Below are 27558 nucleotides of genomic sequence, written 5' to 3'. Positions count from 1 at the left end.
GCCCCGGGGAGCTACTCACTCCCCATCCCTGCACCCACACACCCAGTGAGGGGCCAAGAGCAGGGCAAGTGCAGACCCCAAAGGAGCAGGGACCCTTGGGGCAGGCAACACCCAGCCATGCTGAGTGCGGTTCTCCCAGCGCTTAAGGAACTGTGGTGGGACAGCCCAGGGTATGAAGGGACCATCACATGGGGCTACATGAGTCCCGTGTCCTCTCCACACATGGGAACTTTAGGGCAAATGATGCCGGCTCTCTGGATCAGCTCCTTGGTTGCCCTCTTTGATTACATTTAAAACCCTATTTTTTAAAGCACATGGAACCTCAGTAAGGATGCAGAATACATGGACAACACTAACATCTAATTTTCCCTGATATTGACAGAACAACTATCCACCCTGCACAGCCAGCAGCACCTCCTTCTCGCACCCCCAGTCCTGTCCATCAACAACAAGATGGCCGGTGTCCCGGGGAGCCAATACCTGCCCCGGGGCCCTGCCGTGGCTGAGAATTGCTGTTCTGAGCTGCAGCTGAGCTAGGGAACTGGTCACTGGGAATCACTGATCAATGACCAAGACACGGCTGTGATCCTGGACCTCCCCTCCGGCAGGCAGGGGCGCCGGGGTCCTGCGCTCTGAGGGCCTACCTGCGGGGACCTGGGCAGCGTCTGGTTTTCGATGATGTTGAACATGTGCTCCTGTTCTACCTCCAGCTCTTCTTTGACGCTCCACAAGTGCTCATTGGTGTTCTTCGCAATCCGTAGTTGGATCCCCAACTTTGCCACCTGCAGAGCCAAAGACCCAGCCCGTGCCAGTCAGGTCACAAAGTGAACTTGGCTTTAAAGCAAACAGCAAACCTGTCACCCCCTGTCACACCCGGCCTCCGGCTGGCCCATATGTTCCGGACACACACACACACACACACACACACACTCAGTTACCTGCTCCCGGAGCTGCCGGTTCTCTTTCATCAGCTCCTCACACTTGCTGTTGCTCTCCTGCAGGGCCTGGGTATCGCCCTGCAGCTCCAGGACTGTGTCCTGAGGGGCCTGGGAATTTTGCCCCAGTGCCAGGGTCACGCTGGAGGCTGAAGAGCAAAGTGGAGTGAGAGCCCCGATCCCGGGGCCTCTGCTCCCTTCTTGACTCCGCCTCGAGACGGTCATTCCTCCGAAAGGGCCATCCCCCTGAAGCCTAGGTCTAAAGACCAGAGACGGCCAGCTGGATGCCCTCTGTTGTTCACAGGGTGCTGTCGCTGTGGGTTGTGGCCCCTCTGCTGGCTCCTCTGGGGTGCATTGGGGAGCCACACAGAGTTTAAGAAGAAAGCAGGTGACCGTGGACAGGCCAATACAAAAGTTCAAGATGCTGGAACTGCTGGAGCCACTTTTTGTCAAGTTCCAACCTGACCATAAAGTCAAGGATTTCAGACACTCACAGAGAAGGCAAACAAATGCTTGGTCTCTGCCAACCCTCAGAGTGGGGTGTTGGGTAGCTCAGTGGGGTGTTGAGTAGCTCAGCTGGCAATGTGGGGGGCATGAAAATTGACCAGTATGTCTGTGGGGGGTAGAGCCTCTGGGGCGCGTGTGCCCAGAACTTACCACCCTTGGGGAGGAGGGGTTCCTAAGCAGCCAGCCCCTGCCCAGGGAGACAGAGCAGACTGCACCCATTGGGAATCAGCCCAGGCTCCTGTGATAGTGCAGGTTAGTGACTGCTGGGGACGGTGCCTCAGTCCCGCACAGACAGATGTAAGACAGCCGCTGGGGGCCAGCGTGCCGTCCTCTGAAGGTTCCTGGGACTGTCTGCATGGGAGCTGAGAAAACTGGCAGCACTTACATTGTAATTCATGTCCTGACTTCAAGGCTGCCAGACCCTTCATGTTCTCCTTGGGGAGCAGGCAGTTGACAGTTCCAAACAGCCCTTGAATCAAACCCCATGGACTTGGGCTGAGGATGGGCTGACCCAGGAGATTCAGAGCCAAGGGCTCAGCTCCCTGGCTGAGGGAGAAGCTGCGGCCAGGCCGGCTCCCCAGCGCCAGGGGCTGCTGCCTACCTTCTGACTCCTGGCCCAGCTCCGCGTTCCGGTGGTCGGACTCGTTGATCCTTAGGCCCTGCTCCGCCTCCAGGGCCATGTTGTCCCCCAGCAGCTCCTCAAGGAACTGCTGGGGGCTCTGTCCAGGCTCCTAGTGCAAGAAGAGGGGTGGGTGAGGATGCGCACCAGGGCACCTTCTGGGCAGGCCCTGCCCCGTGCAGCTGCCCTCCTTCCCCCCGGATGCAGGGCCTCCATGCACCTGCTCACTTCCTAACGCACAGCTGCACAAAAGTGACTCCAACACAGGGCCCAGCTGGGACACCTACAGCCACTTAGACATGCTGCCCCAGTGGTAGGTGATGAAGACACTCGAGGTCAGTGATATCTGAACAAAGTGACGCACAGCACGGAGCTGTAAAGCAAGGATAGGAGGGCGGGCAGCTCTGAGGCCCTTAGCTGGTTTAACATGTCTTGGAAAGGCCATGGGGACCGAAAATCACAGCTTAACACACATGCTAGATGCCAGCAGAGACCCTTTTTGCCACATCAGCCACCTACATCCATCCTTTCAGAAAAGCAACACAGCAGCCAGGCCTTACCTGTGGGTTTTTGTTGTTGTTGTTGTTGTTGTTTAATATCTATACTAATAAAAGGGCAATGTGCTAAATAGACCAGTAGTCTTCTGGACATCCTTCTAGATAAAGCCAAGGTGGTGGGGACTAAAGCACAGGTGTTAGGGTTATCAGGCCGGCAGGGGAGAAAAGGTAGGAGTGATCAAACCGGCAGCAAGGAAGAGGAGTAAGGGAGGGATCAGGCTGGCAGAGGAGCAGTTAAGTGGTGGTCAGGCAGAAAGGCAGGGGAGCAGTTAGGGGCCAGCAGTCCTTGATTGAGAGAGGAATGGCTGACTGCCATAGTAGGCCTAATCCCTGAAAATCAGAGAGCCCCAGGTTGGAGGGTGCAGTCCCAGATTAGAGAGGTGCAGGAGGCCAGGCTGAGGGCCCCCCACCCCGAAGCATGAATTTCATGCACAGAACCTCCAATGTATTTCTTTAAAATATATTTTTATTGATCACGGATAGCAAAGGAGATGGAAAGATAGACACATCAATGATGAGAGAATCACTGACCGCCTGCCTCCCACAGGACACCCCTCGGCATGGAGCTACCACCTGGGCATCACCCCTTCAGCAGGCCCTGTCTGCTTTGAGGGCCTCTGTAGTGCCCACTTAAGCTGCTGAGCTTAGCCGATGACTTTTGGCTGGCAGCAGGCCCCTGTGTTCGCTGGAGCAGAAAATCAGGAAGCACACCACATAAACCTAACACTGCCCCATCTCTGGTACCCTGATGTGAGAGTGTCTGACATGTACAGCCTCACCTGCTTGGATGAGAGGCCTGCTGATAGGTATGGGACTTCACTGAGCCCATTTCCTTAACCAGGAAGGGGTGGGGCTAAGAGCTATCCAGGTTTGAGGGCTGAGCCTAGGCCTCTCAATTCCACAGTCACTCCTCTCATCTGGGCACTGGAAATAAATGGCTATTCGAGTGAGTTGTTGTTAAATACATAGTTCCCTTCTGAACAGGTCACACATGTCCTCTCGAAAAACCAACAGCTCTGGACAGTGTCTCGGAAATGAGGGCTGAGAAACAACAAACAGGACTGTGGGCCTCCGGGTGTCAGGCACATCTGGTGTGGGACGCCAAGGCTGGGCCCTCACAGGCCCCCTCACGGGAGGAGTCCGTGGGGCCTCTTCCTGTCCCAGGGCCCAGCACACAGAGGGGAGCCGTTCCACTCTTTCCTTCATCTGTCCTCTGGCCCAGATCCCTCCCAGAACCACTGTCCTCGGGGGCTGAGTCTCCCCAGTCTGCCTTCTCAGTTTGGGAACACGCATACACCGGATGTGTCGGTTGCTCTCGGTGGGCAGCTTTCCAAGCCTGGCCCCACGCAAGGTTCTAACAGCTGTGAGGGGGCGGTAGCTCCTGCTTTTCCATTTTTTGTTCATTTTACCCCCATGATCCAGCACCCAAGTTTCTTGGTGGAAGGGAAGCCGTGGACCTACTGCCAGTGGGCACGGTTCTGATCAATGCCTGGCAGTGGGAAGGGTTAGCTCACAGACTCTGGAGTCGCCTGGGCCCCGTGTCTCTGCCCATCCCCAGCCCAGGGCTCGGTGCCCTCGGTCCTTGCTCATTCAATCTTCACAAGAGCCCCGAGTGTGAGGCAGGGAGGGTCCCTTCTTACCCAGGAAGAGGCTCTGCACTCACCGACTGTATGTCCACCGGCTCTTCTCACACCGACTTTTCACACCTGCTCTCCACAAACTGACAGTTCACCAAACTACTCCGCACACTCCAACTCCACAGAAACCCGCTCCGCTCCCACCAACTCCTCACCTACCGACTCCTAACCCTCCTACTCCACGCCTACCCACTCCACAACCACCCACTCTGCACCTAACATTCCACTGTCTCCATGCCCACCATGCCAAACGGCTCTAGGCCCCGCATTCTAAACGGCTCTGCCAGCGGCTCAGACCCCTCTCCCTACAAAACTTCAGACTTAGCTGGGCATATAAAACATAAATAAACATAAAGGTTAATTTATACACCCTATATCATAAATGGAAACTAACCACTTCATTCTAATATGTCTACCCACGTTTTGAAAAATTTTTTCCCATCAGCCAAATTACAAAGATTTGACCCATTCCTTTAAGGGAACATCATTCACTTTATTTTGTCAAGTCTTACCTAGAGAGCTCAGCTCGGGAATTCTTCTCCCCATCCACTGGGAAGAGTTCAGACATAGAACCCTGAAGTCCACCAGTCAACTGCCTAAAAAACAAATTGACAGACCACTAACCAATATGTATTTCATACCAAACATGAACAAAGTAATGCTGTATATTTGGAAAATACTTTACTTATTTAAAAATATATCTTTAGCCGAATCCGGTTTGGCTCAGGTGATAGAGCATTGGCCTGCGGACTGAAAGGTTCCAGGTTCGATTCAGGTGAAGGGCATGTACCTTGGTTGCAGGCACATCCCCAGTAGGTGTGCAAGAGGCAGCTGATCGATTATTCACTCTAATCTTCCTCTCTATAAAAAATCAATAAAATATATTTTTATCTTTGCCCATAGCTGGGGAAAGAAGTCCCTATAGACCGGGCCATAAGAACAAGTATTGTAAAATCCAGTGTGGATTGGGGCTGAATGACACACAGGCTGCTGGAGACCCAGCTGCTCCTCTTAAAAGGCCAGCACCACAACTGAATTTACAAGCTCCCACTTGTGCCGAGTCCAGTGCCTCACAAGGCTCTGGGGACCCAGACAAATACGGGGAGAAACTGGACTGTCTGGCATCGGGGCAGGAATGCGGGGGCAGCTTTCTTCCAGATGGAGATGCTAGTAGTGGTCATTATTCCTGTGCTGGAACCTCCCTGGTGCAGGGCTGACTGGCAGCCATTTCTGTTTGCTCTACCCTGAATATTCCCTTAGACCTCTCCTCACCCAATTTACAACCCCAACCAAGCTGTGAGCAACAGCTATTATATATAATTGGCCTGTCCTTGTTCAGCCTAAAACTTGTCTACCAAGCTGCAGCTGGAACAGGAAACTGCAAAGCTATCAATAAAAATCCCAAGGCTGGCACCAGCACCAGCCTGCCTTGCTTCACAGCTGGGCCTCATCTTGGCACCTCCAAAGCCCAAACAAAGAGGAGGAATCTTCAGATATCTCTGTAGTTTCTGCTGTGTGGCCTGAGGCAGTGGCTGACTTGGCACCTCCTTGGAGATCTAAAAGTCAGTGTACCCAGTTGTCAGTGTGAGACCAGACCAGATTACAACCCTTCACATGCATAAGTGATATCCTCAAGGGGCAGACTCAGTGAGCACCAACGCCCCACCGAAGTAAGTCCTGCCCCATAAGGATGTCTCCTGCACAGCAGCTCTTCCACTGTAGACCCAGCTAGTCCGCACTGCCAATTGGCCTGGAAGGTAGCTCCTCCCAACAGCAATCAAGGCTTAACTACAACAATACTGTGCACACAGCCTACAAAGGAGTACACCAAGAGTGTCCCATCTCAGGTGATTGGGGAGACTGAGTCACTAGGCCCTATAGGAAACATACCAACCAAGGGCACTCTATCAATTCAAAGAGATTTAGCAGCTACCCAATACGAAGAAACAAACACAGGATAGCAACCAAAATGCAGAGACAAAGAAACATGTCACAAATTAAAGAAATTGAAGAAAGCCAAATAGTGGATATAGAGTTCAAAACCACAGTTATAAGGTTATTCAAAAATCTTCTAGAAACATCCGAGGAACTTATTGAGACCTTCAAAGAACTTAGTGAGAATGGAAAAAAAAAAAAAAAAAAAAAAAAAAAAAGGAAAAGGACCAGTCGGAAATTCTGTATACATGGACTAAAATAAAGAATATATGGAGATTCAACAGTAGAATAGAGGATCCCAAGAATCAAATCAAAGATCTGAAATACGAGAAAGCAACAAATACCAACCAGAAAAACAAAAAGAAAAAAGAATCCAAAAATATAAAGATAGTGTAAGGAGTGTCTGGGACAACCTCAAGCATACCACTATCCGAATTATGAGGGTGCCAGAAGAAGAGAGTATTGAAAACATATTTGCAGCAGACCGGCATAAAGCCGGAGTGGCGGGCTGCGGACCCAGCCGGGGATGCCCTCGTCCCGCCAGATCCTAAGAGAGAAACCAAGATGGTGGCGTAGGTGAACAGCTGGTCTGCTGCTCGCACAACAATTTAAAAAATTAAAACTAATACAAAGGACATCTATCATCCAAAACCATGGGAAGGCTGGCTGAAAGAGAGGGGAGTGCAAGCGCTGAAAAGCTGAGGAGCCTAGGAGAGAAGATGGCGGCCGAACAGATGGATTTGTTCTGACCCTGGTCCCAGAACAGATAAAAGCAGCGTCTGAGTCACTCAGGGAATCTTGATTGGCAGCTAAGGGGCAGAAGAACTCTAAAGGAAGGTAAGGAAGGGTCCGCTGGACAGGATTTCCTGACCAAGCAGCCAGCCCTGCGGCGGCGGCAGCAGCGGCGACCTCTCCTTGAGCTACGGGCTCGGAGGGAAGGCTGTGCCATCTTACCAGGAAAGGAGGATCTTCTCTGAGGCCTGGAAAACCCACAGCAGAGGAGACCTTCGAGTAGCTGTGACGCCCCAAGTGGTGCAAATACGTGGATTCAAGGAAGTTCTTCAATCACCACGGAAAGGAGAAGGAATACCACATAGCCAGACATCCTGAAGAGAGAGACCATGGGGAGACAAATAGCCCGCACATGAAAGAAAAACAGGCATCACCAAAAAAGGAAGTAAACAAGTTAGAGGCAAGCTACCTACCAGAGCAAGAATTCAGAGTGATGATCATAGGATGGCTAAAAAGAATGGAAGAGAAATTTGATGATATGAATAAGAAACAAGAGGAAATGAAGAATAACCAAGAGGAAATAAAGATGAACCAAGAAGAAATGAAAAATGATATGCTACTATGAAGAACTCAATAGAAAGCATCAAGAGTAGACTAGAAGAAGCAGAGGACCGCATCAGTGAGCTAGAAGACAGGATGGAAAAAAATACCCAATTAGAGCAGCTTCTGGGGAAAAAAATTAAAAAGTAGGAGGAGAGCCTAAGGGAACTTTGGGACAATACAAAACAAAACAATATTAGAATAATAGGGGTTCCAGAAGGAAAGCAAACTGAGGAAGACATGGAAAACGTATTTCAAGAAATAATGACAGAAAACTTTCCTGAGATAGAGAAGAAAAAACCCACACAAATCCAAGATGCTCGCAGAGTCCCAAGCAAGATGAATCCCAGAAGACGATGCCAAGGCACATTATAGTTAAATTGGCAAACACCAACGACAAAGTAAGAATCTTAAAAGCAGCCAGAGAGAGACAGAAAGTTACATATAAAGGAACCCCCATCAGACTAGCAACTGACTTCTTAACAGAAACTCATCATACCAGAAGGGAATGGGATGAAATATACAAAGTCATGCAAAGGAAGGGTCTGAATCCAAGAATACTGTACCCAGCAAGGCTATCAATCAAAATTGAAGGTGTAATCAGGAGCTTCACAGACAAAAAAAAATCTAAAGGAATTTATCTCCACCAAACCAGCAATGCAAGAAATGCTAAAGGATCTACTGTAAAAATAAAGAAATAGGAAGTGAAGAAGGAACACAGAGATATAGAATAAAAATGGCATCAACTGAGTACCTATCAATAATATCTTTAAATGTAAATGGATTAAATGCTCCAATCATAAGACATAGGGTAACAGATTGGATAAGAAAACAAGACCCATATATCTGTTGTCTACAAGAAACCAACTTCAGAAAAAGACGCACACAGACTGAGGGTGAAGGGATGGAAAAAGGTTTTCCAGGCAAATGGAAATGAAAAAAAAGCTGGGGTAGCAATTCTTATATCTGACAAATTCGATTTCAGAGTGAAGGACATAACAAGAGATAATGAAGGCCACTTCAAAATATAAAGGGAGCAATCCAACAAGAAGAAATAACCCTGGTAAATATATATGTACCCAATATGGGAGCACCCAAATACATAAAAAAAAAAAAACTGCTGGAGGACATTAAGGGAGAGATTAATAGCAATACAATCATAGTAGGAGATTTTAATATCCCACTGTCACCCTTGGACAAATCATCTAAACAAAAAATCAGCAAAGAAATATCAATCCTAAATGACTCACTAGACCAGATGGAATTAATGGACATCTTCAGAACATTCCACCCCAAAGCCACAGAATATACATTCTTCTCAAGTGCACATGGGACATTCTCAAAGATAGACCACATTTTGGGATACAGGCAAAGTCTCTGCAAGTTGAAGAAGATAGAAATCATATCAAGCATCTTCTCAGATCATAGTGGCATAAAACTGGAAATTAACTACAATAAAAATAATCCAAAGAAATCAAACACATGGAGACTAAACAGCATGTTATTAAACAAGGACTGGGTTACCAGAGAAATCAAAGAAGAAATTAAAAACATCCTGGAAACAAATGACAATGAAAACACAACAATCCAAAATCTATGGGACACAGCAAAAGCAGTTTTGAGAGGGAAGTTCATATCCCTACAAGCCTATTACAAAAAAACAAGAAAAAATGGTAATAAATTATCTAACTCTACAACTCAAAGAGTTAGAAAAAGAGCAACAAGAAAAGCCCAATGTAAGCAGAAGGAAGGAAATAACAAAAATTAGAGTGGAGATAAATGACATAGAGACCAAAGAAACAATACATAAGATCAACAAAACCAAGAGCTGGTTCTTTGAAAGGATAAACAAGATAGATGAACCTCTAGCCATGCTAACCAAGAAACAAAGAGAGAGGACTCAAATAAACAAAATCAGAAACAAAAGAGGAGAAATAACAACACAGACCACACCGAAATACAAAGGATTGTTACAAAATACTATGAACAACTCTATTCCAACAAACTGAACAACCTGGAGGAAATGGACATATTCCTAGAAAAATACAACCTTCCAAAACTCAATCAGGAAGAATCTAAAAATCTCAATAGACCAGTGACTTGGGAAGAAATTGAAACAGTCATCAAAAAGCTTCCAGCAAACAAAAGCCCAGGGCCAGATGGCTTCACAGGAGAGTTTTACCAAACATTCAAGGAAGAACTAAAACCTATCCTCCTCAGACTATTCCAAAAATTCAAGAGGAAGGAACACTTCCAAACTCCTTCTATGAAGCCAGCATCACCCTAATACCAAAACCAGATAAAGACAACTCAATGAAAGAGAATTACAGGCCAATATCCCTCATGAAAATAGATGCCAAAATCCTCAACAAAATTCTAGCAAATCGGCTCCAGCAGAGCATCACAAAGATCATACACCATGACCAAGTAGGATTTATTCCAGGAATGCAAGGTTGGTACAATATCCGCAAATCAATAAACATGATACATCACATAAACAAATTGAAAGATAAAAATCATATAGTCATATCAATTGATGCAGAAAAAGCATTTGATAAAATCCAACACCCTTTCCTGATAAAAACTCTCAACAAGGTGGGAGTACAAGGATCATACCTCAACATAATAAAAGCTATATATGATAAACCCACAGCCAACATCATACTCAATGGGCAAAAACTAAAACCATTCCCTCTAAGAACAGGAACAAGACAGGGATGCCCACTATCGCCACTCCTCTTTGACATAGTACTGGAAGTACTAGCCATTGCAATTAGACAAGAAGAGGAAATAAAAGGCATCCAAATTGGAAAAGAAGAAGTAAAGTGATGCTTATTTGCAGACGACATGATATTGTATATAAAAAACCCAAGACTCCATTAAAAAACTAATTGACTTAATAAATGAATTTGGCAATGTAGCAGGATACGAAATTAACGCCAAGAAATCTATGGCATTTCTATACACCAACAGCGAACTTATAGAAACAGAGACTAAAAAAGCAATTCCATTTACCATCGCACCGAAAAAATTAAGATACCTAAGAATAAACTTAACTAAGGAAGTAAAGGACCTATACGTGGAAAACTACCCGACACTGAAAAAAGAGATAAGGAACATGTAAACAGATGGAAGAACATACCATGTTCATGGATTGGTAGAATCAACATCATCAAAATGTCCATACTTCCTAAAGCAATCTATAGGTTCAATGCACTCCCCATTAAAATACCAACGGCATATTTCACTGACCTAGAAAGAACTCTCCAAAAGTTCATTTGGAACAATAAAAGACCCCGAATAGCCACAGAAATCCTGAGAAAGAAGAGTAAAGTAGGAGGGATCTCAATACCAGACTTCAAACTGTATTACAAAGCCACTGTTCTCAAAACAGCCTGGTACTGGCACAAGAACAGACATATAGATCAATGGAATTGAATCGAGAACCCAGATATCAACCCAAATCACTATGCCCAATTAATATTTGACAAAGGAGGCACGAATATACAATGGAGTCAAGACAGTCTCTTCAATAAATGGTGTTTGGAAAATTGGACAGATACATGCAAAAGAATGAAACTAGATCACCAACTTACACCATACACAAAAATAATCTCAAAATGGATACAGGACTTAAACATCAGACGGGAAACCATAAAAATACTAGAAGCATCCACGGGCAGCAAAATCTCAGACATATGCCAAAAGAACTTCTTCACTGATACTGCCCCTAGGGCAATGGAAGCTAAAGAGAAAATGAACAAATGGGACTACATTAAAATAAAAAGCTTTTTTACAGCAAAAGAAACCATCAACAAAACAACAAGAAAACCCACTGTGTGGGAGAACATATTTGCAAATATTACCACTGATAAAGGTTTAATCTCCAACATCTACAAACAGCTTATACAACTAAATAAAAGGAAGATGAATGATCCAATTAAAAAATGGGCAATGGACCTAAATAGAATATTGTCAAAAGAAGACAGAAGGAAGGCCAAAAGGCACATGAAAACATGCTCAAAGTCACTAATTATCCAAGAGATGCAAATCAAAACAACAATGCGGTACCATCTCACATCTGTCAGAATGGCCAACATCAACAAATCAACAAAAGACAAGTGTTGGCGAGGTTGTGGAGAAAAAGGAACCCTCGTGCACTGCTGGTGGGAATGCAGACTGGTACAACCACTGTGGAGAACAGTGTAGAGTTTCCTCAAAAAACTGAAAATGGAACTCCCATTTGACCCAGTAATCCCACTCCTAGGAATATATCCCAAGAAACTAGAAACATCAATCAGAAAGGATATATGCACCCCTATGTTCATAGCAGCACAATATACATTAGCTAGAATCTGGAAACAGCCTAGGTGCCCATCAGCAGATGATTGGATCCAAAAACTATGGTACATCTACACAATGGAATACTATGCTGCCATAAAAAAGAAGGAATTCTCATCATTTGCAGCAACCTGGATAGAACTAGAGAACATCATGCTGAGTAAAATAAGCCAGTCAATGAAAGAGAAATACCACATGGCCTCACTCATTTATGGATATTAAAGAATATTATAAACTGACAAACCAAAAGTCAGATATAAAGACAGTAAAGCAACAAGCAGACTATAAAATTACAGCGAGGAGAGTAGGGAGATCTGGGTGAGATAAGAGATCAACCGAAGGACTAGTATACATGCATATAAGTACAACCAATGGACACAAAACTCTGGGGAGGGAGGGTAGGTATGGGAGGGGAGAGCAATGTTAAAATATGTACACAGATAATAATTTAATAAAAGAAAAAACATTGGATGCAAAGAACAAGAAAAATTAAAAAAAAAACAGAAAATAATAATTATGCAGCATCAAACATCAGACAGACACAAAATGAAGGATACTATCCCTAGAGCCCACAACACAACCACACAACAAGACTCTTTCATAACTCCAAGGAACGCATGCAAGATGACAACAACAGTTATGACAAGGAAAAAAACTACTCAAACAAAAGCACCTCACACCTGTCATTTTCAAACTGTAGCCTTTCAGCACATGGCAATCAATCAAACGCAAGAAACAGGAAAACCCAAAAGGCACGTACATCGGCACACAACTGGCAGACAAAAAAAGAAGCACATAAGCCAAAGCAGAAAAAACTGCACCAAAACACTCACACACATTGTAAATGACAAAGCAGAACAAAACACCCTCCCCAGGCTCCCCACGAAACTCGCCTCAGGAGCCAAGAATGCAAGCGACATAGACGTAGGCTTCTACAAACGCAACGATCCCATCTCTTCAGGCGCTGCACAAAGAAAACATGGCAGGCACAGGCGGAGCACGAAGCCTTGCTGCTCATAAACACGCACAAAAGGATGGGATCGTGAAGTTCGTGTGCCTGTCATCAAGACAGGGACCTGCCCTGTAACTACCACATGCAAACCTCAGGAATGGCCTAACCGATTGCCATCTGTCAACACCGTTCACTGCGTTCAAATTTTCTACAGAAAGTGGCAACTTCCCTCCCTCACCAGAGTTCACTGAATTCAGAGACCTACAACAAGGGGTAAATTCCCACTCTCACCAAACTACATTCATTTCAGAGATATCACACAAGTGGTGACCTCCCTCCCTCTTTCAGAAACTCTGAGGACACAAAAATGTGCAGAACAAAAGGCGCAGGTAGCAGAAACCGGGTTGGTTCAGTGGATAGAGCGTCGGTCTACGGACTGAAAGGTCACAGGTTCAATTCCGGACAAGGGGAATGTACATTGGTTGCGGGCACATCCCTGGTAGGGGATGTGCAAGAGGCAGCTGGTCGATGTTTCTCTCTATAGCTCTCTGTCTCTCTCCCTTCCTCTCTGTAAAACATATATATAATATATATTTGTGGAATCTTTCTTTGTTACGGCTATTAACCCTAGATCCCACCATCAGGTGGGAAAATCACTCAGCACCCCGCCCAGACATAGAAAAAAATACCCAGCAATCACCTGGCCCTGCACCCAATGGCTGCCCTTCCCTACCGTAAACGCTCCCCAAGCCCACGAATGCGGCATCCAATGAACAGCAGGGAAGCCAGTGCCGCCCTTGTCCCCTGAACAGGAGGTATAAGAGAGGGGTGCGAAGTCTCCGCCCCCTTCCGCGTGCCGCGTTCCTCCTCATGGGGATTGCCTGCTGACGTGGAAACGACACCTTGGAGAAACTCAGGAAAGTGGACAAGGACCGGAAAGCACGCTCCGCTCGCCTCCCTGCAGTTGAGGGAAGACTCCGAGCCGGCTCACCCGGCAGTACAGACTCGGACTCGGTGCCAGAATCCAGCTTGAAGCTCATTGCGGCCCGCCGACTGCCCTCCGCACCTTGCGGCGAACCTGAGTGAGTTGCCTACTCTGGAGGCACTGCATTCCTTTCTTCTGTGCAATGCCAAAATTCACTGTCAAAAGCTTCAGAGTTAGATAATCGGGCAGAAAGCAAGGAATGGGGAAAAGGAGCCAGACAAATGTGTGCAGGCATGTGAGTGAGCAGGATAGCCAGGCACGCAGGAATAAGACCTGAACTAAGCCTGCTCCCAGGAAAAACTTACACATACTCCCTCCTGGGGGACTCGTGTGTGCCCATAAGGGACCTGGAAACTCTGGGAGAGCAGTGAGGGCATCCCTGAGGCACAGCATGCTGCCCCATGGAAAAACTCCTCACGTGGCATAAGTGACGCTTGGAGCGCCCATAAGGCCTACAAGCAGGCCAGCTCCACCAGACGGAGGCCGTTTCACACGGATGGGAGAGAAAACAAGGCATGTAACGGGGTTAAATCCCTCCCTCCAGGAGCTCGACCCTGAAGCGGCACACTGGGGAAAGCATGCCACAAGATCCCTACAAAGTACAGGCAAACTACAGTGACACCATCCTTAAAAAAATCAACAATAATCTGAATACTGACAATGATGGCATTATTAATATTGCCAGTGACATATAAAATACAGTGAAAATTAACTAATCCGTTATACTTAAAGGACAGGAAACATAGTGAACCCAAACTACAGCAGCGAATGTGAACATGAGGCAGGGCTTGCTTGAGGAACACAAACTCGTGCCTTGTACACACCTGAAACGAGGAAGACAAACAAGTAAGAAAGCGGAAAGATCACGAGCACGTGAAACAAATGGAGACCCAGCATAGACAAACAACTTCCACTAGAGCGCCAACGAAGGAGGACTACACAAACGGGTAAGCGAAAAAGGATCCATTGCCAACCCTCCACCTTCTGCTCCACATCTGCACTATGCACTGTTGGCATGAAATCCATTCTGTGTTCGCCTACCCCACCTAACTGCATGCTCCCTCTGCTAACATTCCCCACGGGACTGACAGGACAGAGGGACAAAGAAAAAAATGTGCAAAGTGTTAAACGTGCCTTTTACTGGGCGCAGTAAGGAAACAGCACTTCTCACAGAGAGGGAATAAAGCACTGCCACATGTTCCTAACTTGGAAACTGAAATATAGTGGCAAGCATACTTTGGGAAAAACTGTTTCAATTTTAAACCTACTAAGGCAAGTTTTCCTATGCCTGGGACCATGCCCTTTGGAGATTAACCACTCAGTTCTGCTTCTGCAACATAGGGCCACATTCCAGTGTCCAGCAGGATGTGACTGGGAACGACCCTGCGGGCTGACCACAGTTTTTAGAATATAATCTTTAGGATTTAAAATTTAGAACAAGAGAAAATTCTTGTGTTTTGAACTGTTGCAGAGTTCCCGAGCGGTTGGATAGTGCAGGGGGAAATTTTGGAGACGCTTGGCTTTGTTCATCGCGCGATGGGTTTATGGGGCATGATATTGACATTGTGGGCATATCTGGTCTATGGCCTACAAGGTCAGACAGCTAAGTTTATCATCGTCACTCCTCAAACGGGCTAAAGCAAACTAGAACATTTTATCTAGAAAGAACAGCAGAAAAATTACAGTTTGTTGCAGAATGGGGGTTTTCCTTTTCAGAAAATTTAAAAATAACTACCTGCCCCTAAAGCGGCGCAGTCGTGTGGAGACCGCCTGCGTGTGGTGCTCTCGCATCTTTCCTGGCCACATATTTCAATAAACTGGGGTTCGACCACACGACAGAAACGCGAGTGCAGATGCCCAGCCAGTCATCACGGAGCTGTTAGTAGGTATGACCAAAAATAGCTTCACACCACATAGCTCTTGATGATGATGCATTTCTTTCCGAAAGGCATATATCTAAGAAGAAAAAGACATATCCGGCACTGATGCTGAATGACTTCCCCGGAGATGCACCCTAAAGAGGAGGATGAAGCACGACGCACCACACGCTCGGAAAACACCTGCTGCCTGAACTGACAGGTGAATGTCTGTGCCAGAACACAAAACTAAGCACGTGCCTACCTGCCACTGCACATGGGGGAGGGTAGTCAACACTAACGACAGCTAAAGCATGGCCTCCAGGCAGCAGACATAGAAAGACCTCTGAGATTGGGGAGAGGGCCGTGATGCACCATTGTAGGTGCAGTGATTTCATTAGGTGGAGTGATATGATGGGGTTGGGACCCTAAGACGGGAAATGACAGGTGGACCAGAATGCATTCCACCCATCCAGAGAAAACACCCTTTCTCCCTGGGCTCAAAGCAAACTACTGTGCACAGAGAAAGGCAAAGAATAAGCGTCAGGAGAAGGTGAACCATTCACAGGAAACTTGAGTGGCATTACTGGGAAGTATTTACAAAGTTGCAATACTCACATAAAGAGTACAGTGAAGGAGAGGGAGGAGGAGGAGGGCGAAGAAGAAAACCTCCCTGGAACATTTCCTGGGAACAATTACTAGCATGAAAGACGCCTGTAAATTGGTGCCTGTTGGGGGATTGGACTGAAATACAGGAGGGATTAAGGTCTCAGCCAAAGGCATAGCATTGGGAAACTATAGGTAAAGATTGTGCAATGAACATCACCCAAGCTTCCAACAGACGCGTTTCAAAGCTTAGGCACTGTGAGAAACATGCCGGTCACTCCATGGAAGGCAAAGCTCATTAACGCAACCCCTCACCAACACAGGAAAAAGAAGTGCCGGAGACTGTATGTGTCACCGCCACTGCTGCTGCTGCAGGGGACTACTGAGGACTACTGTGGACTGCAGGGGACTGCTGAGGACTACTGTGGACTGCAGGGGACTGCTGAGGACTACTGTGGACTGCAGGGAACTGCTGAGGACTGCTGTGGACTGCTGGGGACTGCTGAGGACTGCTGTGGACTGATGGATGACTGGAGAAAATTCCAAGTAGTTGCGCCTTGTTCGGACAACACAGCAATCACTGCTGAACACACTAGCTGGTGGGTGCCATGTACAGGGAGGAAAGGACAGTACGATACTGCTTTGTAATGCTCATTCCCCAGGAATTCAGGAAATGAGCCATAGACCAAAAAAACCAGACCCCCTGCACGGCCCCTCAAAGGCTGACCTCCCCCCAACCCCCTTACCCTACATGGACCTCCCGTGACCCCATCACACTTTGCGCCACAGCTACCCTTCTGTCCCCATGCCCCCGACCCCACCGCCCTGTCAGTGTCCATGCTTTCTTCGTACGTGAGCCACTCCGAACATGACACATGGGAGAGAACCACCATGCATGGCAGGGTGGGCACTGGAAGGGAAATGACAGAAAAACACATTGAATTTCAGACAATGGGGGCCGAGGGAGGTTGCAAAGATGGGTGAGTGGGTGGGGTGGGGTGGGGTGAGGTGGGGTGGGTGCGTGCGTGCGTGCCTGCCTGCCTGGCTGGCTGGATGACTAGGTATGGATGGGTGGGTGGATGCGGCCAACATATAACGAGCCGGCAAAGGTGCCAGACGGTAGCAGGCCTATTCAATGAGCTGGCAAAGGTGCCAGACGGAAGCAGGCCTAATCAATGAGCTGGCAAGAGTGCCAGATGGTAGCAGGCCTAATTGATGAGCTGGCATGCATGCCAGATGGTAGCAATTCTACACAATGAGCTGGCAAAGGTGCCAGACAGAAGCAGGCCTAATGAGCTGGCAAAGGTGCCAGAAGGGCCGAAACCGGATTGGCTCAGTGGATAGAGCGTCGGCTTGGGGACTGAAGGGTCCCGGGTTTGATTCCGGTCAAGGGCATGTACCTTGGTTGCGGGCATATCCCCAGTAGGGGGTGTGCAAGAGGCAGCTGATTGATGACTCTCTCATCGATGTTTCTAACTCTCTATTCCTCTCTCTTCCTCTCTGTACAAAGTCAATAAAAAATTATATTTAAAAAAAATAAAAGGTGCCAGAAGGTAGCAGGCCTAATCAATGAGCTGGCATGCATGCCAGATGGTAGCAGGCCTACACCATGAGCTGGCATGCATGCCAGACAGAAGTAATATCTTGGACAACTGAGCTAAAAATCATGGGTGTCCTCACAAAAACAGATGGGGTTGTGTATCTGATGAACACAGAAAACACTCATTAAAACAGAGCAACCGGAACCACTGTAATGAGAGATGACACACACACTCATGCCACTCATATGTACCTGTCTCCATCCATGGGGTGGGAAGACTAAGACTTGAATGGGAAGCACCATGATTGCGAACAATGGGAAACATGAAAAGGGTGGAACACGGCTGACACCGATAACAAAAACACTGGTGGGGAGGGCACCGTGGAACACGAACCAGGAACACTGCAAAGCGTGCCTCTTAGCTACCCAAAGCTTCAGGACGACTGTGGGACAACGTGGGAAAACACAAAACTGGGCAAAATCAAAATCCACACACTTAGCCAACGTTTATTCCAGGCAAGGGTTCTGTGAGAATTGGGAAACAGGCAGGTGGCCACACACACTGACGTGACATGAAAGTCCATGAGGTGGGTGGAAGCAGCAAGTGCACTAAGGGGAGGAATGATGGCATAAGCCTGAGGGGGAAAGTTTGGTGGAAAACATTGTCCCGGGGATGGGGGCGATGAACTAAGGTGGGCACCCTGGACTATGGCAGTCCGACTCATGCCTTCAAATGGCAGGAGTGCGAGTGGTCTTTTACAGGGAGCCCCACTTCTGAAAAGGACTACACGGGCAGGACTGCTGGGGTGGGGGGGAGGGGGATGTGACAGCAATGCTGGGCGTGAATGAGGAATAACACAATAAAAACAGGATTCTGGAAGGGGTCAGACATGGTGGCCTTTCTGTGAGGGCAGCACCAGAAGGGGTGGAAAGGGGCACTAATTTTGGAAAAGTAACCTCTGAGAAATTGAGACGCAGACTCGTGCTTTGGTGGTCAAACAACATGCACTGTTGACCACACACTGGTGGGCTGAAGTGAAAATGGAAAGTCATGCCATGATTCAAATACTGGATAGCTACAACAGCTATCAATCATGCCTAGGGAGGCAGAGGACTTTGGTTCCCACACTAGGTACCACGCCCAGGTCACGAAATACACTGACCCAAGGCCTGGCAGCTTCACAGCCTTGTGCACCTCCCCCCCATGTGGCTACATGCTCATGTGGATACAGGTCAGCCACCACCAGCTGTGCTACCCAGGATGATGGGGGGAGGGGGGGCAGGGGGAATCCTACTAAACTTGTGGAGTATACATTGTGGCTGGGAGTTAGCATGACTAACTGCATACAATAAACAGCATGGCTACACTGCATGCAATAAACGAATAGGATGGAGAGGCTCCTGGGGTTACTGCTGACAATGATATCCCCATGCAAATAATAATGAGCATACACAGTATGGGGATATATAACCCTAGGAAATGCCATCTATAAGAGCACACACCGTCTCTGAGGTGATGAGTACTCACTGCTCCCAAGAAAAATAGCAAATAACTGGTACCTGATGGGGTCAATTAGGGAAAAAGCCAGTAGAAATGCAGGGGGGGGAGGGTACCAGGACATCCATAGGTTTGAAGTATCAAGTGAGCCCTTTTGCAAGTACTCCACAGCACCTCAAGAGCTTAAAGACATGTGACCAAGGAACAGGGAGGGATATGGGCATACATAGCACAGAGATTGACTGAGGATACAGATCAGCCACCGCCAGGCTGTGCTACCCACCCAGGATGATGCAGAAAGGGGGGTGGGGCCGCAAATACAATTCTGTAGATGCTCATTGTGGGTAGGAGGTACCATGACTACATAGAATAAACAGGCTGGAGGAGCTCCTGGGGTTACTGCCACATGACCATGGTGATACTATAACCATAGTAAATGCAAATACCTACAAGGGCACACACCGTCTTTGAGCAAATGAGTACTGACTGCTCCCCAGAAAAACAAATTACCTGTTAGTAAGCAGGACAGAGTTCCATGGACTCAATTAGTAAAAGGGGCAGTACATATGCAAGGGGTGGCTACCAGCACATCCACAGGATGGTAGCCTGCACTTGGCCCTTTCTCAACTAATCCACAGCACACTGCAGCACCCCAAGAGCTAAGAGCTATATGACCAAGGAACAGGGAGTGATATAGGCACACATGGCACAGGGATTCAATGGTTCATCAGCACATGCACATAACATATAGAGAAATATCGCAAACAAGTTTTTTCAGGCAAAGCAACAGCCCTCTAGGGACCTGGCTGAGGCCAACAAGGGTACTGCTGGCAGCAAACTCACATATGGTGACACACGGTTATCTAAGTCAAGTACTGGGATACATGGGCCATACATGGTGCACTTCCTCATGAGAAAAAGTGCAAACTAAGACGGGACACCTCAGGATCCAATACTTAGCAGCATAGACTGCCAAGAACACTCTGCACACTTACTTGGCTGCAACAAAAAAAAAACTTCCAACACCCTAACAGCTGCATGGTTTCTATGCTTTAAAATTCAGACATTACAGGTGCAAACCTCCATGACTGCGTCACTATATTTATCACATCATGGAATTTGGTGGTGGTAGGGAAGGATGGGTTCATAACAGCAACAGGCATAATGAACCAATCACAGTAACCTCTGTATTCCACATGGGAAGGTTTAGACACCCTGGGCAATGGATGTCAAATACATTTCTTAAAATGCGCTGAGTGCATGATTAATGTCCCTTAAGTGGTTTCACAACGTGCCCACATTTTGACAGGCACGCTATAGCAGTGATCACTGTCAAGCAGGAGGGGGATGGATACAGGACACTATCTACTGGATTTCCCAGTCACTAGGGCTGGACATGTATGAGCTAGCACACAACGAAAACGATTCTAGGGGGATGGCTTTCACATGTGGGCGTCTGTGTGAGGGCAGCACCCCAAGGAGGTGAAGAAATGAGCACTACTTTTGCAAAAACAAGCCCTGGCACATTGGGAGCAGGACCACAGACATTTGTAAAAGTACACATATGGATGCTTGACAGCACACTGATAGGCTGCAGTGAAAACAATGGTAACAGGGATGCCATCATTCAGCTGCTGGACAGAGACATCAGCTACCAGTCAGGGAAACGGAGGGCTTTTGTTCCCAAGCAACACAGCACATCCGCACAACCAAATACACTTCTTGCCGGAACCTGCCGGCTGATCGACCAGGTAACCTGAATGAGGGGGTGAGGCTGAGAAAGAAAGATAAGAGACAGGATGGGGTTGGGAGGACTGCAGCTCAAGACTGCAGCAACTTTATTAGTTGCAAGCGTACATTTATGAGGCTTTTCTGGGCATTTCTCCAAGTGCCCCTTTCCCAGGACAAGGCCGCCCGTCAGCCCCTCAAGACATTCTTGGAAGAGATACATAGAGCAAGCGTCTGGTTAGATATCATTGAGAACAGCCTAGCTGAGAACATCCAGATAAGTCGTGCATCACGCGCACTCTCTAACAATGGGGCTATGGTCTGCCCTGTCCCTGGTTGACCCTGAAGGCTTAGGGGAGAGCAGGTAGGCGTCCCTACCCTGCGCTCAATCCCCTGTAGGAGAGCAGGTAGGCGTCCCTACCCTATGCTCCATCCTTGCCCTTGGGCCCCACGGAACACGGCTTCCCACAACTTCTCATGGCCCTTTTGCTCATCTTGGGGGACCTCACACTCCTGAAAATGCACGTCAGTCACCGTCAGGCTGTGCTGCACAGGATGATGCAGTCGGGAACAGGGGGCAACAAATTGTGAGTGCACATGATGTGGGAGGCAGTTGGGAAAAATAACCGCATGAAATAAGCATAACCTGGATAGGCTCCAAGGGTTGCTGCTGCCAGGCAACCATGATATGCCCATACCAAAAAACAATGGGCATCCAGGACATGTGAATATAAAACTAGGAAATGACACAGAACACAACAGTACGCACCACCTTTGACAGTAATAAGTACTTGCTGCTGCACAACAACCAGCAAAAATTGACCTGTTAGTGAACAAGCAAGGGTCTGATGGAATAAGGTAGGGAAAGGGGCAGTAGAAACAAAGGTTGCTTGCAGCATATGCACAGCATCGCGTGAGGTATTGAAGTTAGCACTTATTCAAAAACTCTGAAACGTACACTCCACATTAAACGTACACTCCACATTAAAGTTAGCACTTATTCAAAAACTGAAACATACACTCTACATTAAACTTAAAGATGCCTAACCATGGAACAGGAAGGGGTGTGGGCATACATGGCACAGTGATTCCCAAGGACAATAAAGGATGCTCAGAAAATGCACATAGTAAAAAAAAGAAAGAAAGAAAATGCACATAGACAAAAAACTCACAAGGAAGTTTTCACATGGAAAAAACAGCATTTAAGGGAACTCAGTGAGGCAACAGAGGTGCTGAAATCAGCCAAATCACAGGGTGGGAAGGCTATTGCCAGCCACAGTGCTGCAACGATCTGGTGCTGTGCCGCGCATCAAAGTCCAACTTGTGGAATAAATGGGCTATGCATAGTACAGTTCCATGAGATCCCCCATAAGATGAAGTGAACACTGTGGTAAGATAACTTGCAATTCCAATACTCAGCGGCACAGAATCCCAACAGTAGGCTGCATACTTATATATACCTTGTCATTCAGACATTGAATGCTGGCATGCCTGGCAACAACAGATAGGGGACATGAAAAATAACACAATCCACAGACTGTAAACATATGGCTTACAGCACGCTGCAGGGCAACACTATTACAATCTCACATACAATATCCCACAACCTCTCACAGCTGTCCATCTCCTGCACTGTCAAACCTTAAAACCTTAAAGCACTGTGGCTGCTAACAAACTCAACGGAACCTGCCACCCACCCACCAAACGATGCGTTCCATACACGGGTGCATTCACACATTTCCAATAAACAAGCCACACAGGAAAAGGGAATTCTCCTCACGATTGCAACGGGCAGGGGCAAGGACGGGCCGTGGCCTCGAGTGCCCATGAAAACACGTACAGAAACTCATCATAACACATTCAAAAAGGACATTACAACATGACCACACACAAGCAATGCTAATAAGCATACACGCTGAAAAAACATGGCCACTTTGGGAAATACATTAGCTGCCCCATAGGTTCAATAAACCTTAAAAAAGATGGTTGCTTAAAGTAGGTTGCCATCAACATTTCTTTAGATAAAAACCTCACATAACTAAACCTGTCACTGTCGACATGAGTACCCGACATACACGGCACAATGCGGTGGAACAAAATGGGATGCCTCAGGGATGTGTTTTAGGAAGATTATCAGGGCACATGGACAAACACACTCTGACATTGCCTTGTGCTCATGCTCTGAGAAACTACGGCTTCATGGAAGGGAGCGATGCCGCATACAAAGCCAGGGCTCAGTGGATACTCCGGAACGTAGGCTAAGCATCGGAGAGCGCAGATGTGGGGCATGCGCCTTCCTCGTCCTGAAAATACCGCTGCTCCTCCGTCCACGGAAATCTCTCCATCTGGAACACATTGCATCAAAAAACATATACATCAACCATAAACTCCCAAAAACGCTCCAAAAATCAACAGTGGATCCTGAAAATATCTTTCCACAATCACAGTGAAATTAAAATAAATTAAAGAAAAAGATACATTACAAACATGTTTCGTTTGAAAACATTAATCTAAAGTGCATCGAAAAATTTTTTAATATACCAACCTGAAAACAAACGAGACGGCAAACACAAACACATGCACGTACAACAAAAACTTGCTTGAAAATAAATTACACCTGCAACGTGGGGAACCACGATACGGGAAAACATGGAGACCGGTCGTAGAGGAAAAATGGCCAAGGACAACCATCGATTTTACAAGAACCATTACAAAACAAAAAAAAGGACTGATGATACATCATATGTCAATATAGTTTCTCTTTCTCTCAGGGGCACGATTCGGTGGCTGCAATGGACACAAATTAAAAATGCACATGGGACGGGACTCCTAACGATGTCCCAGACACTTCAAAAATCTCAAACTACCTCCCGAAATTTATACAAAACCCCATCCCACAACACAAGATACCGGAATACCATAACACTTACAATAACCTTCACGCTGCAACGGACACTCCTTTTCCATAGACAACCTGCAGCTTCATTCTTTTGCGGCTTCACAGTCACTGCACGCGCCTTGCACAAAAAATGCCGTGTCCCACGCTCACTTGTCCGGGAGGATGGATGGCCATCCTTTTTTGGGAGCAAGTGCCACTTCTGAGGGAGAGAAAATAAAGGTGATATGAAACACTAACAAAGAACACATCAACATTCTCACGATGCTTTCCTTAGGTCACAGAGGTACTGAGCACATACACACAAACATGGAAAAAGGCACTCGCTTAGGTTCACGCTCCACACAGAAACCTGGCACCTCATCCGCCACTGGAGCCGTCAAACGGAGTGCAACAAAATAAACAAAAATAAAAACCTTCACGTTTTCATCACTTCTCTTGCTGCAGCACTTCATTTCCAACAATTACTCATTTTGGACTTTCAATGTCACACCATTCCAATGAGTACATGACCATATTTCACAGACAGAAAAGGACACATCAAGCCCACTTTACAAAATCACAAATTCAACTGAAAGGAATAGGGATCACACGTGCTGCAAAGACAACACCTTCACTCACAATCAAGGCGCCTCACAGGCAAGGCTTGCGATGGCACATCTTTAACACTCAATAGCACCACCATCCTGCTGCTGCTCACTCATGGCAGCATCAACTTACAACTTGCACAGCTCAACACTCTCCACTTCACTTCAAAAAGGAGGCGGGGATGGGGGGGGCAACATCTGACTCACAGTGCCAATCAAACATCTCACAGGGAAGTGCCATACAACACTCTATAGATAACCCCTTGGCGACCATCAGAGAAAAGGGGTGCCCAACCCACAGCACAGAAACTCACGAATGCCAATTCTCCCTCATCAGGGATTCTACAGCAGCATCCATCAATATTTCTGCTTCCTCTCTCTTCCTTTACCAAATAAGAAAATAACTTTCCAATACATTTTTAAAAACACTACGATTCAACAACAAACTACTCAGCACAATCTTTTTCAACACTCAATAACACCTTTGCATGAAAAAATGGCATGGCCATGAACTACCCTCACAAATAACACGCTCCCCTACATGGGCTATGTCCACGGTACACACAGTCTCGTTAGGGACATCCTTGCCTTCCTGAGACTAAATAAATACATACAGAAATAACTGCCTTCACAATCACAGCCTCCAGCTCCATGCTATCTCCCTGCTTTGCTCACGACCACCTACAACGGACTGTCTGCCTCAACCAGACTGCCCTCCATGCCTCCCTCAAAAATCACCGCCTCTCCAGGACCATCTCTGCAACAACATCTTCTCACAACACCCCTACCACTCCACCCACCCACTGCCTGCTCCACAATGGTGGCCTCCGGGGAACTCATGGCCCACCTCCAGGGGAACAGCTCACTTTCTCAACGCAACCAAAAACCATGCCCCCACTCCAATCTGAAAAGCATCCCTTGCCGGGACTGGGCCAAAAAACAGTTCACAAATACACACCTGCAACTTCATTCCATTCACCAAACGAATCACTGTACCCTTAGACAGCTTCCACGATTGCTTACCTTTCTTTTGGACCTTGTTTTCTACACATTTGTTTGCGGACCTAACGTTTCAGCACCAAGGACAGAAACACATTCCTGGATGGCCCAAAAAACACCACCAGAGGATCGCTTACACGCAGGAAAAAACTCACAGCAATTGCACCTTTCCTCAGCCAATCACACTCTCTTGGCAATCCAAGCACAACAAAAACTCTCCCAAATCCCAAAACAAAAAATACCACCTTCCATCAGGCGCAGTCACGGCACTTAACACATAGGACACTCCTCACCTTGACATCCCTCCCTGGCATTCAGCTCAGCCTGCCTACAACATCCACAGCCTATTGCCTTGCCAACAACACTTCTCGGACTCTCACTTCCACAAATTGTCAAATTCACACACCGGACTGTTCCAACTCACCCTCAGGTGGGAACTTCTGCACAGGTGACTGGGGTCCCTCAGCCAGAGAACTGGACTTATACGGGTTGCCCACAGTACTCAACTAAAATTGACCGAGCATAAACTAAACACAGACACAAGAGTTAAAATACATGAATCCCAAGGTTTATTTACCAGAGTCCTGGTGGTTTCCAGAAGCCTAGGCAGGTCACCTGGAGATCCGCGCCGACAGACACACACACTGGACAGGAACACATTGCTGCAGCGTCTCAGTCAGGAACGAGGCCTCAGAAGTTCGGCTCACAGGAAGAGTGACAACTTCGCTCAGGCAGAGTCTCAGGCAGTATTTCGAACAGGGAGAAGAGAGTGGGAGAGCACGTCGGGTGGAGGAGCCCTTCGTGGTCTCTGCCCAGTGCCTTAGGTCCCTTCTTTTATGGCCATTTCTGGGTGTTTCTTAATTCCTTCTGGGTGCAACCAATAAAGCTTCAGTGTGTCTAATCAGGCACTCTCCAGGTACCTTTTGCCTCAGTTCCCAACTTTCCAGATAAACATTTGTTAGGGTGTTCACACAGTTACAACTTTCCAGATAAGGGGCGTTAACACAGTTAGAGGCTCAAAGTCAGTTTTAAAACTCAAGTTTTGCCGGGACCGGTTTGGCTCAGTGGATAGAGCGTCGGCCTGCGGACTGAAAGGTCCTGGGTTCGATTCCGGGCAAGGGCATGTACCTTGGTTGCGGGCACATCCCCAGTGGGGGGTGTGCAAGAGGCAGCTGATCGATGATTCTCTCTCATCGATGTTTCTAACTCTCTATCCCTCTCTCTTCCTCTCTGTGAAAAATCAATAAAATATATTTTTAAAAAAACTCAAGTTTTACAAAATGGATTCAAGTCACATTATATGGAGCTACTTATACTAAGCCTAAAACACATTTTAAATAATTTATTTTACTTAAAATAAAATCAGAATAAGATCAGAAATACAATTCACACTTAAACTATAAATCACTCATAAAAGTAAATGCTTTCATTCCTATTTTAAATCACACAAGTAATTATTCTTACACTGTTTTAAATCCTTAAATCATCACACTAATATAACTATAACACACACACACACACACACACACACACACACACTTGTCCACAGCAGACCATGAACCATGAGCCAACATGAGCCATGAAGGCAAATCTTGGGACCAAGCAGTACAAGCAGACAAAATATACATTCCCTAAGGACCTAATGACATAGCTGAGAGGAGAACCCACACATGAACAAACAAAGGAAAACCAGAAACACCCAAACAGATGAAAAGCTACCTAAACACAATTCACCCGGAGAACACAGACACAGCAGATGAAATTCAGATCTGCATCTGGAAACTCACATCCCTAAGCAGACACTGCACACCGGACGCCAGTCACCAAATGGCAGACACAGGAGTTGAAGAACAGGCCCTCACACTGAGAACAGAGCACCAACACCTAACTCCAGACATTCTACCTAACCGTAACCCTAACCCCACCCCTATCCTCCACAAAAATCTTTGCAAAGTACAAGAAAATTTCAAAAAGCACAAAATGATGGTGCAGCGTCAAACATCAGACACAAAATCAATGAGGACAATATCCGTAGATTCCAGAAGACA

General features: G+C 46.9%; 1 protein-coding gene across 2 annotated transcripts in view; it reads right to left on the bottom strand.

The window, feature by feature from the left end:
- LOC311616873 (uncharacterized protein) overlaps positions 1-26650 on the bottom strand; it is a 41080-nt gene extending 14430 nt beyond the window's left edge. For both annotated transcript variants that reach the window (XM_084872804.1, XM_084872805.1), the window contains exons 1-8: positions 26088-26650; positions 23959-24126; positions 23196-23373; positions 4941-5116; positions 4768-4851; positions 2044-2173; positions 939-1084; positions 645-782 (exon numbers count right to left, since the gene is read on the bottom strand). In XM_084872804.1, coding sequence (XP_084728930.1) covers positions 645-782; positions 939-1084; positions 2044-2122 — 363 coding nt within the window. In that variant the 5' untranslated portion in view covers positions 2123-2173; positions 4768-4851; positions 4941-5116; ... (1 more) ...; positions 23959-24126; positions 26088-26650. The remainder of the gene's footprint in view (positions 1-644; positions 783-938; positions 1085-2043; positions 2174-4767; positions 4852-4940; positions 5117-23195; positions 23374-23958; positions 24127-26087) is intronic.
- Positions 26651-27558: the final 908 nt, after the last annotated feature.

This window comes from Pipistrellus hanaki (genome assembly GCF_964339955.1).
Source record: "Pipistrellus hanaki genome assembly, chromosome: 2".
NCBI classification, from domain to species: domain Eukaryota; kingdom Metazoa; phylum Chordata; class Mammalia; order Chiroptera; family Vespertilionidae; genus Pipistrellus; species Pipistrellus hanaki.
This window is presented reverse-complemented; position numbering and strand designations above follow the sequence as displayed.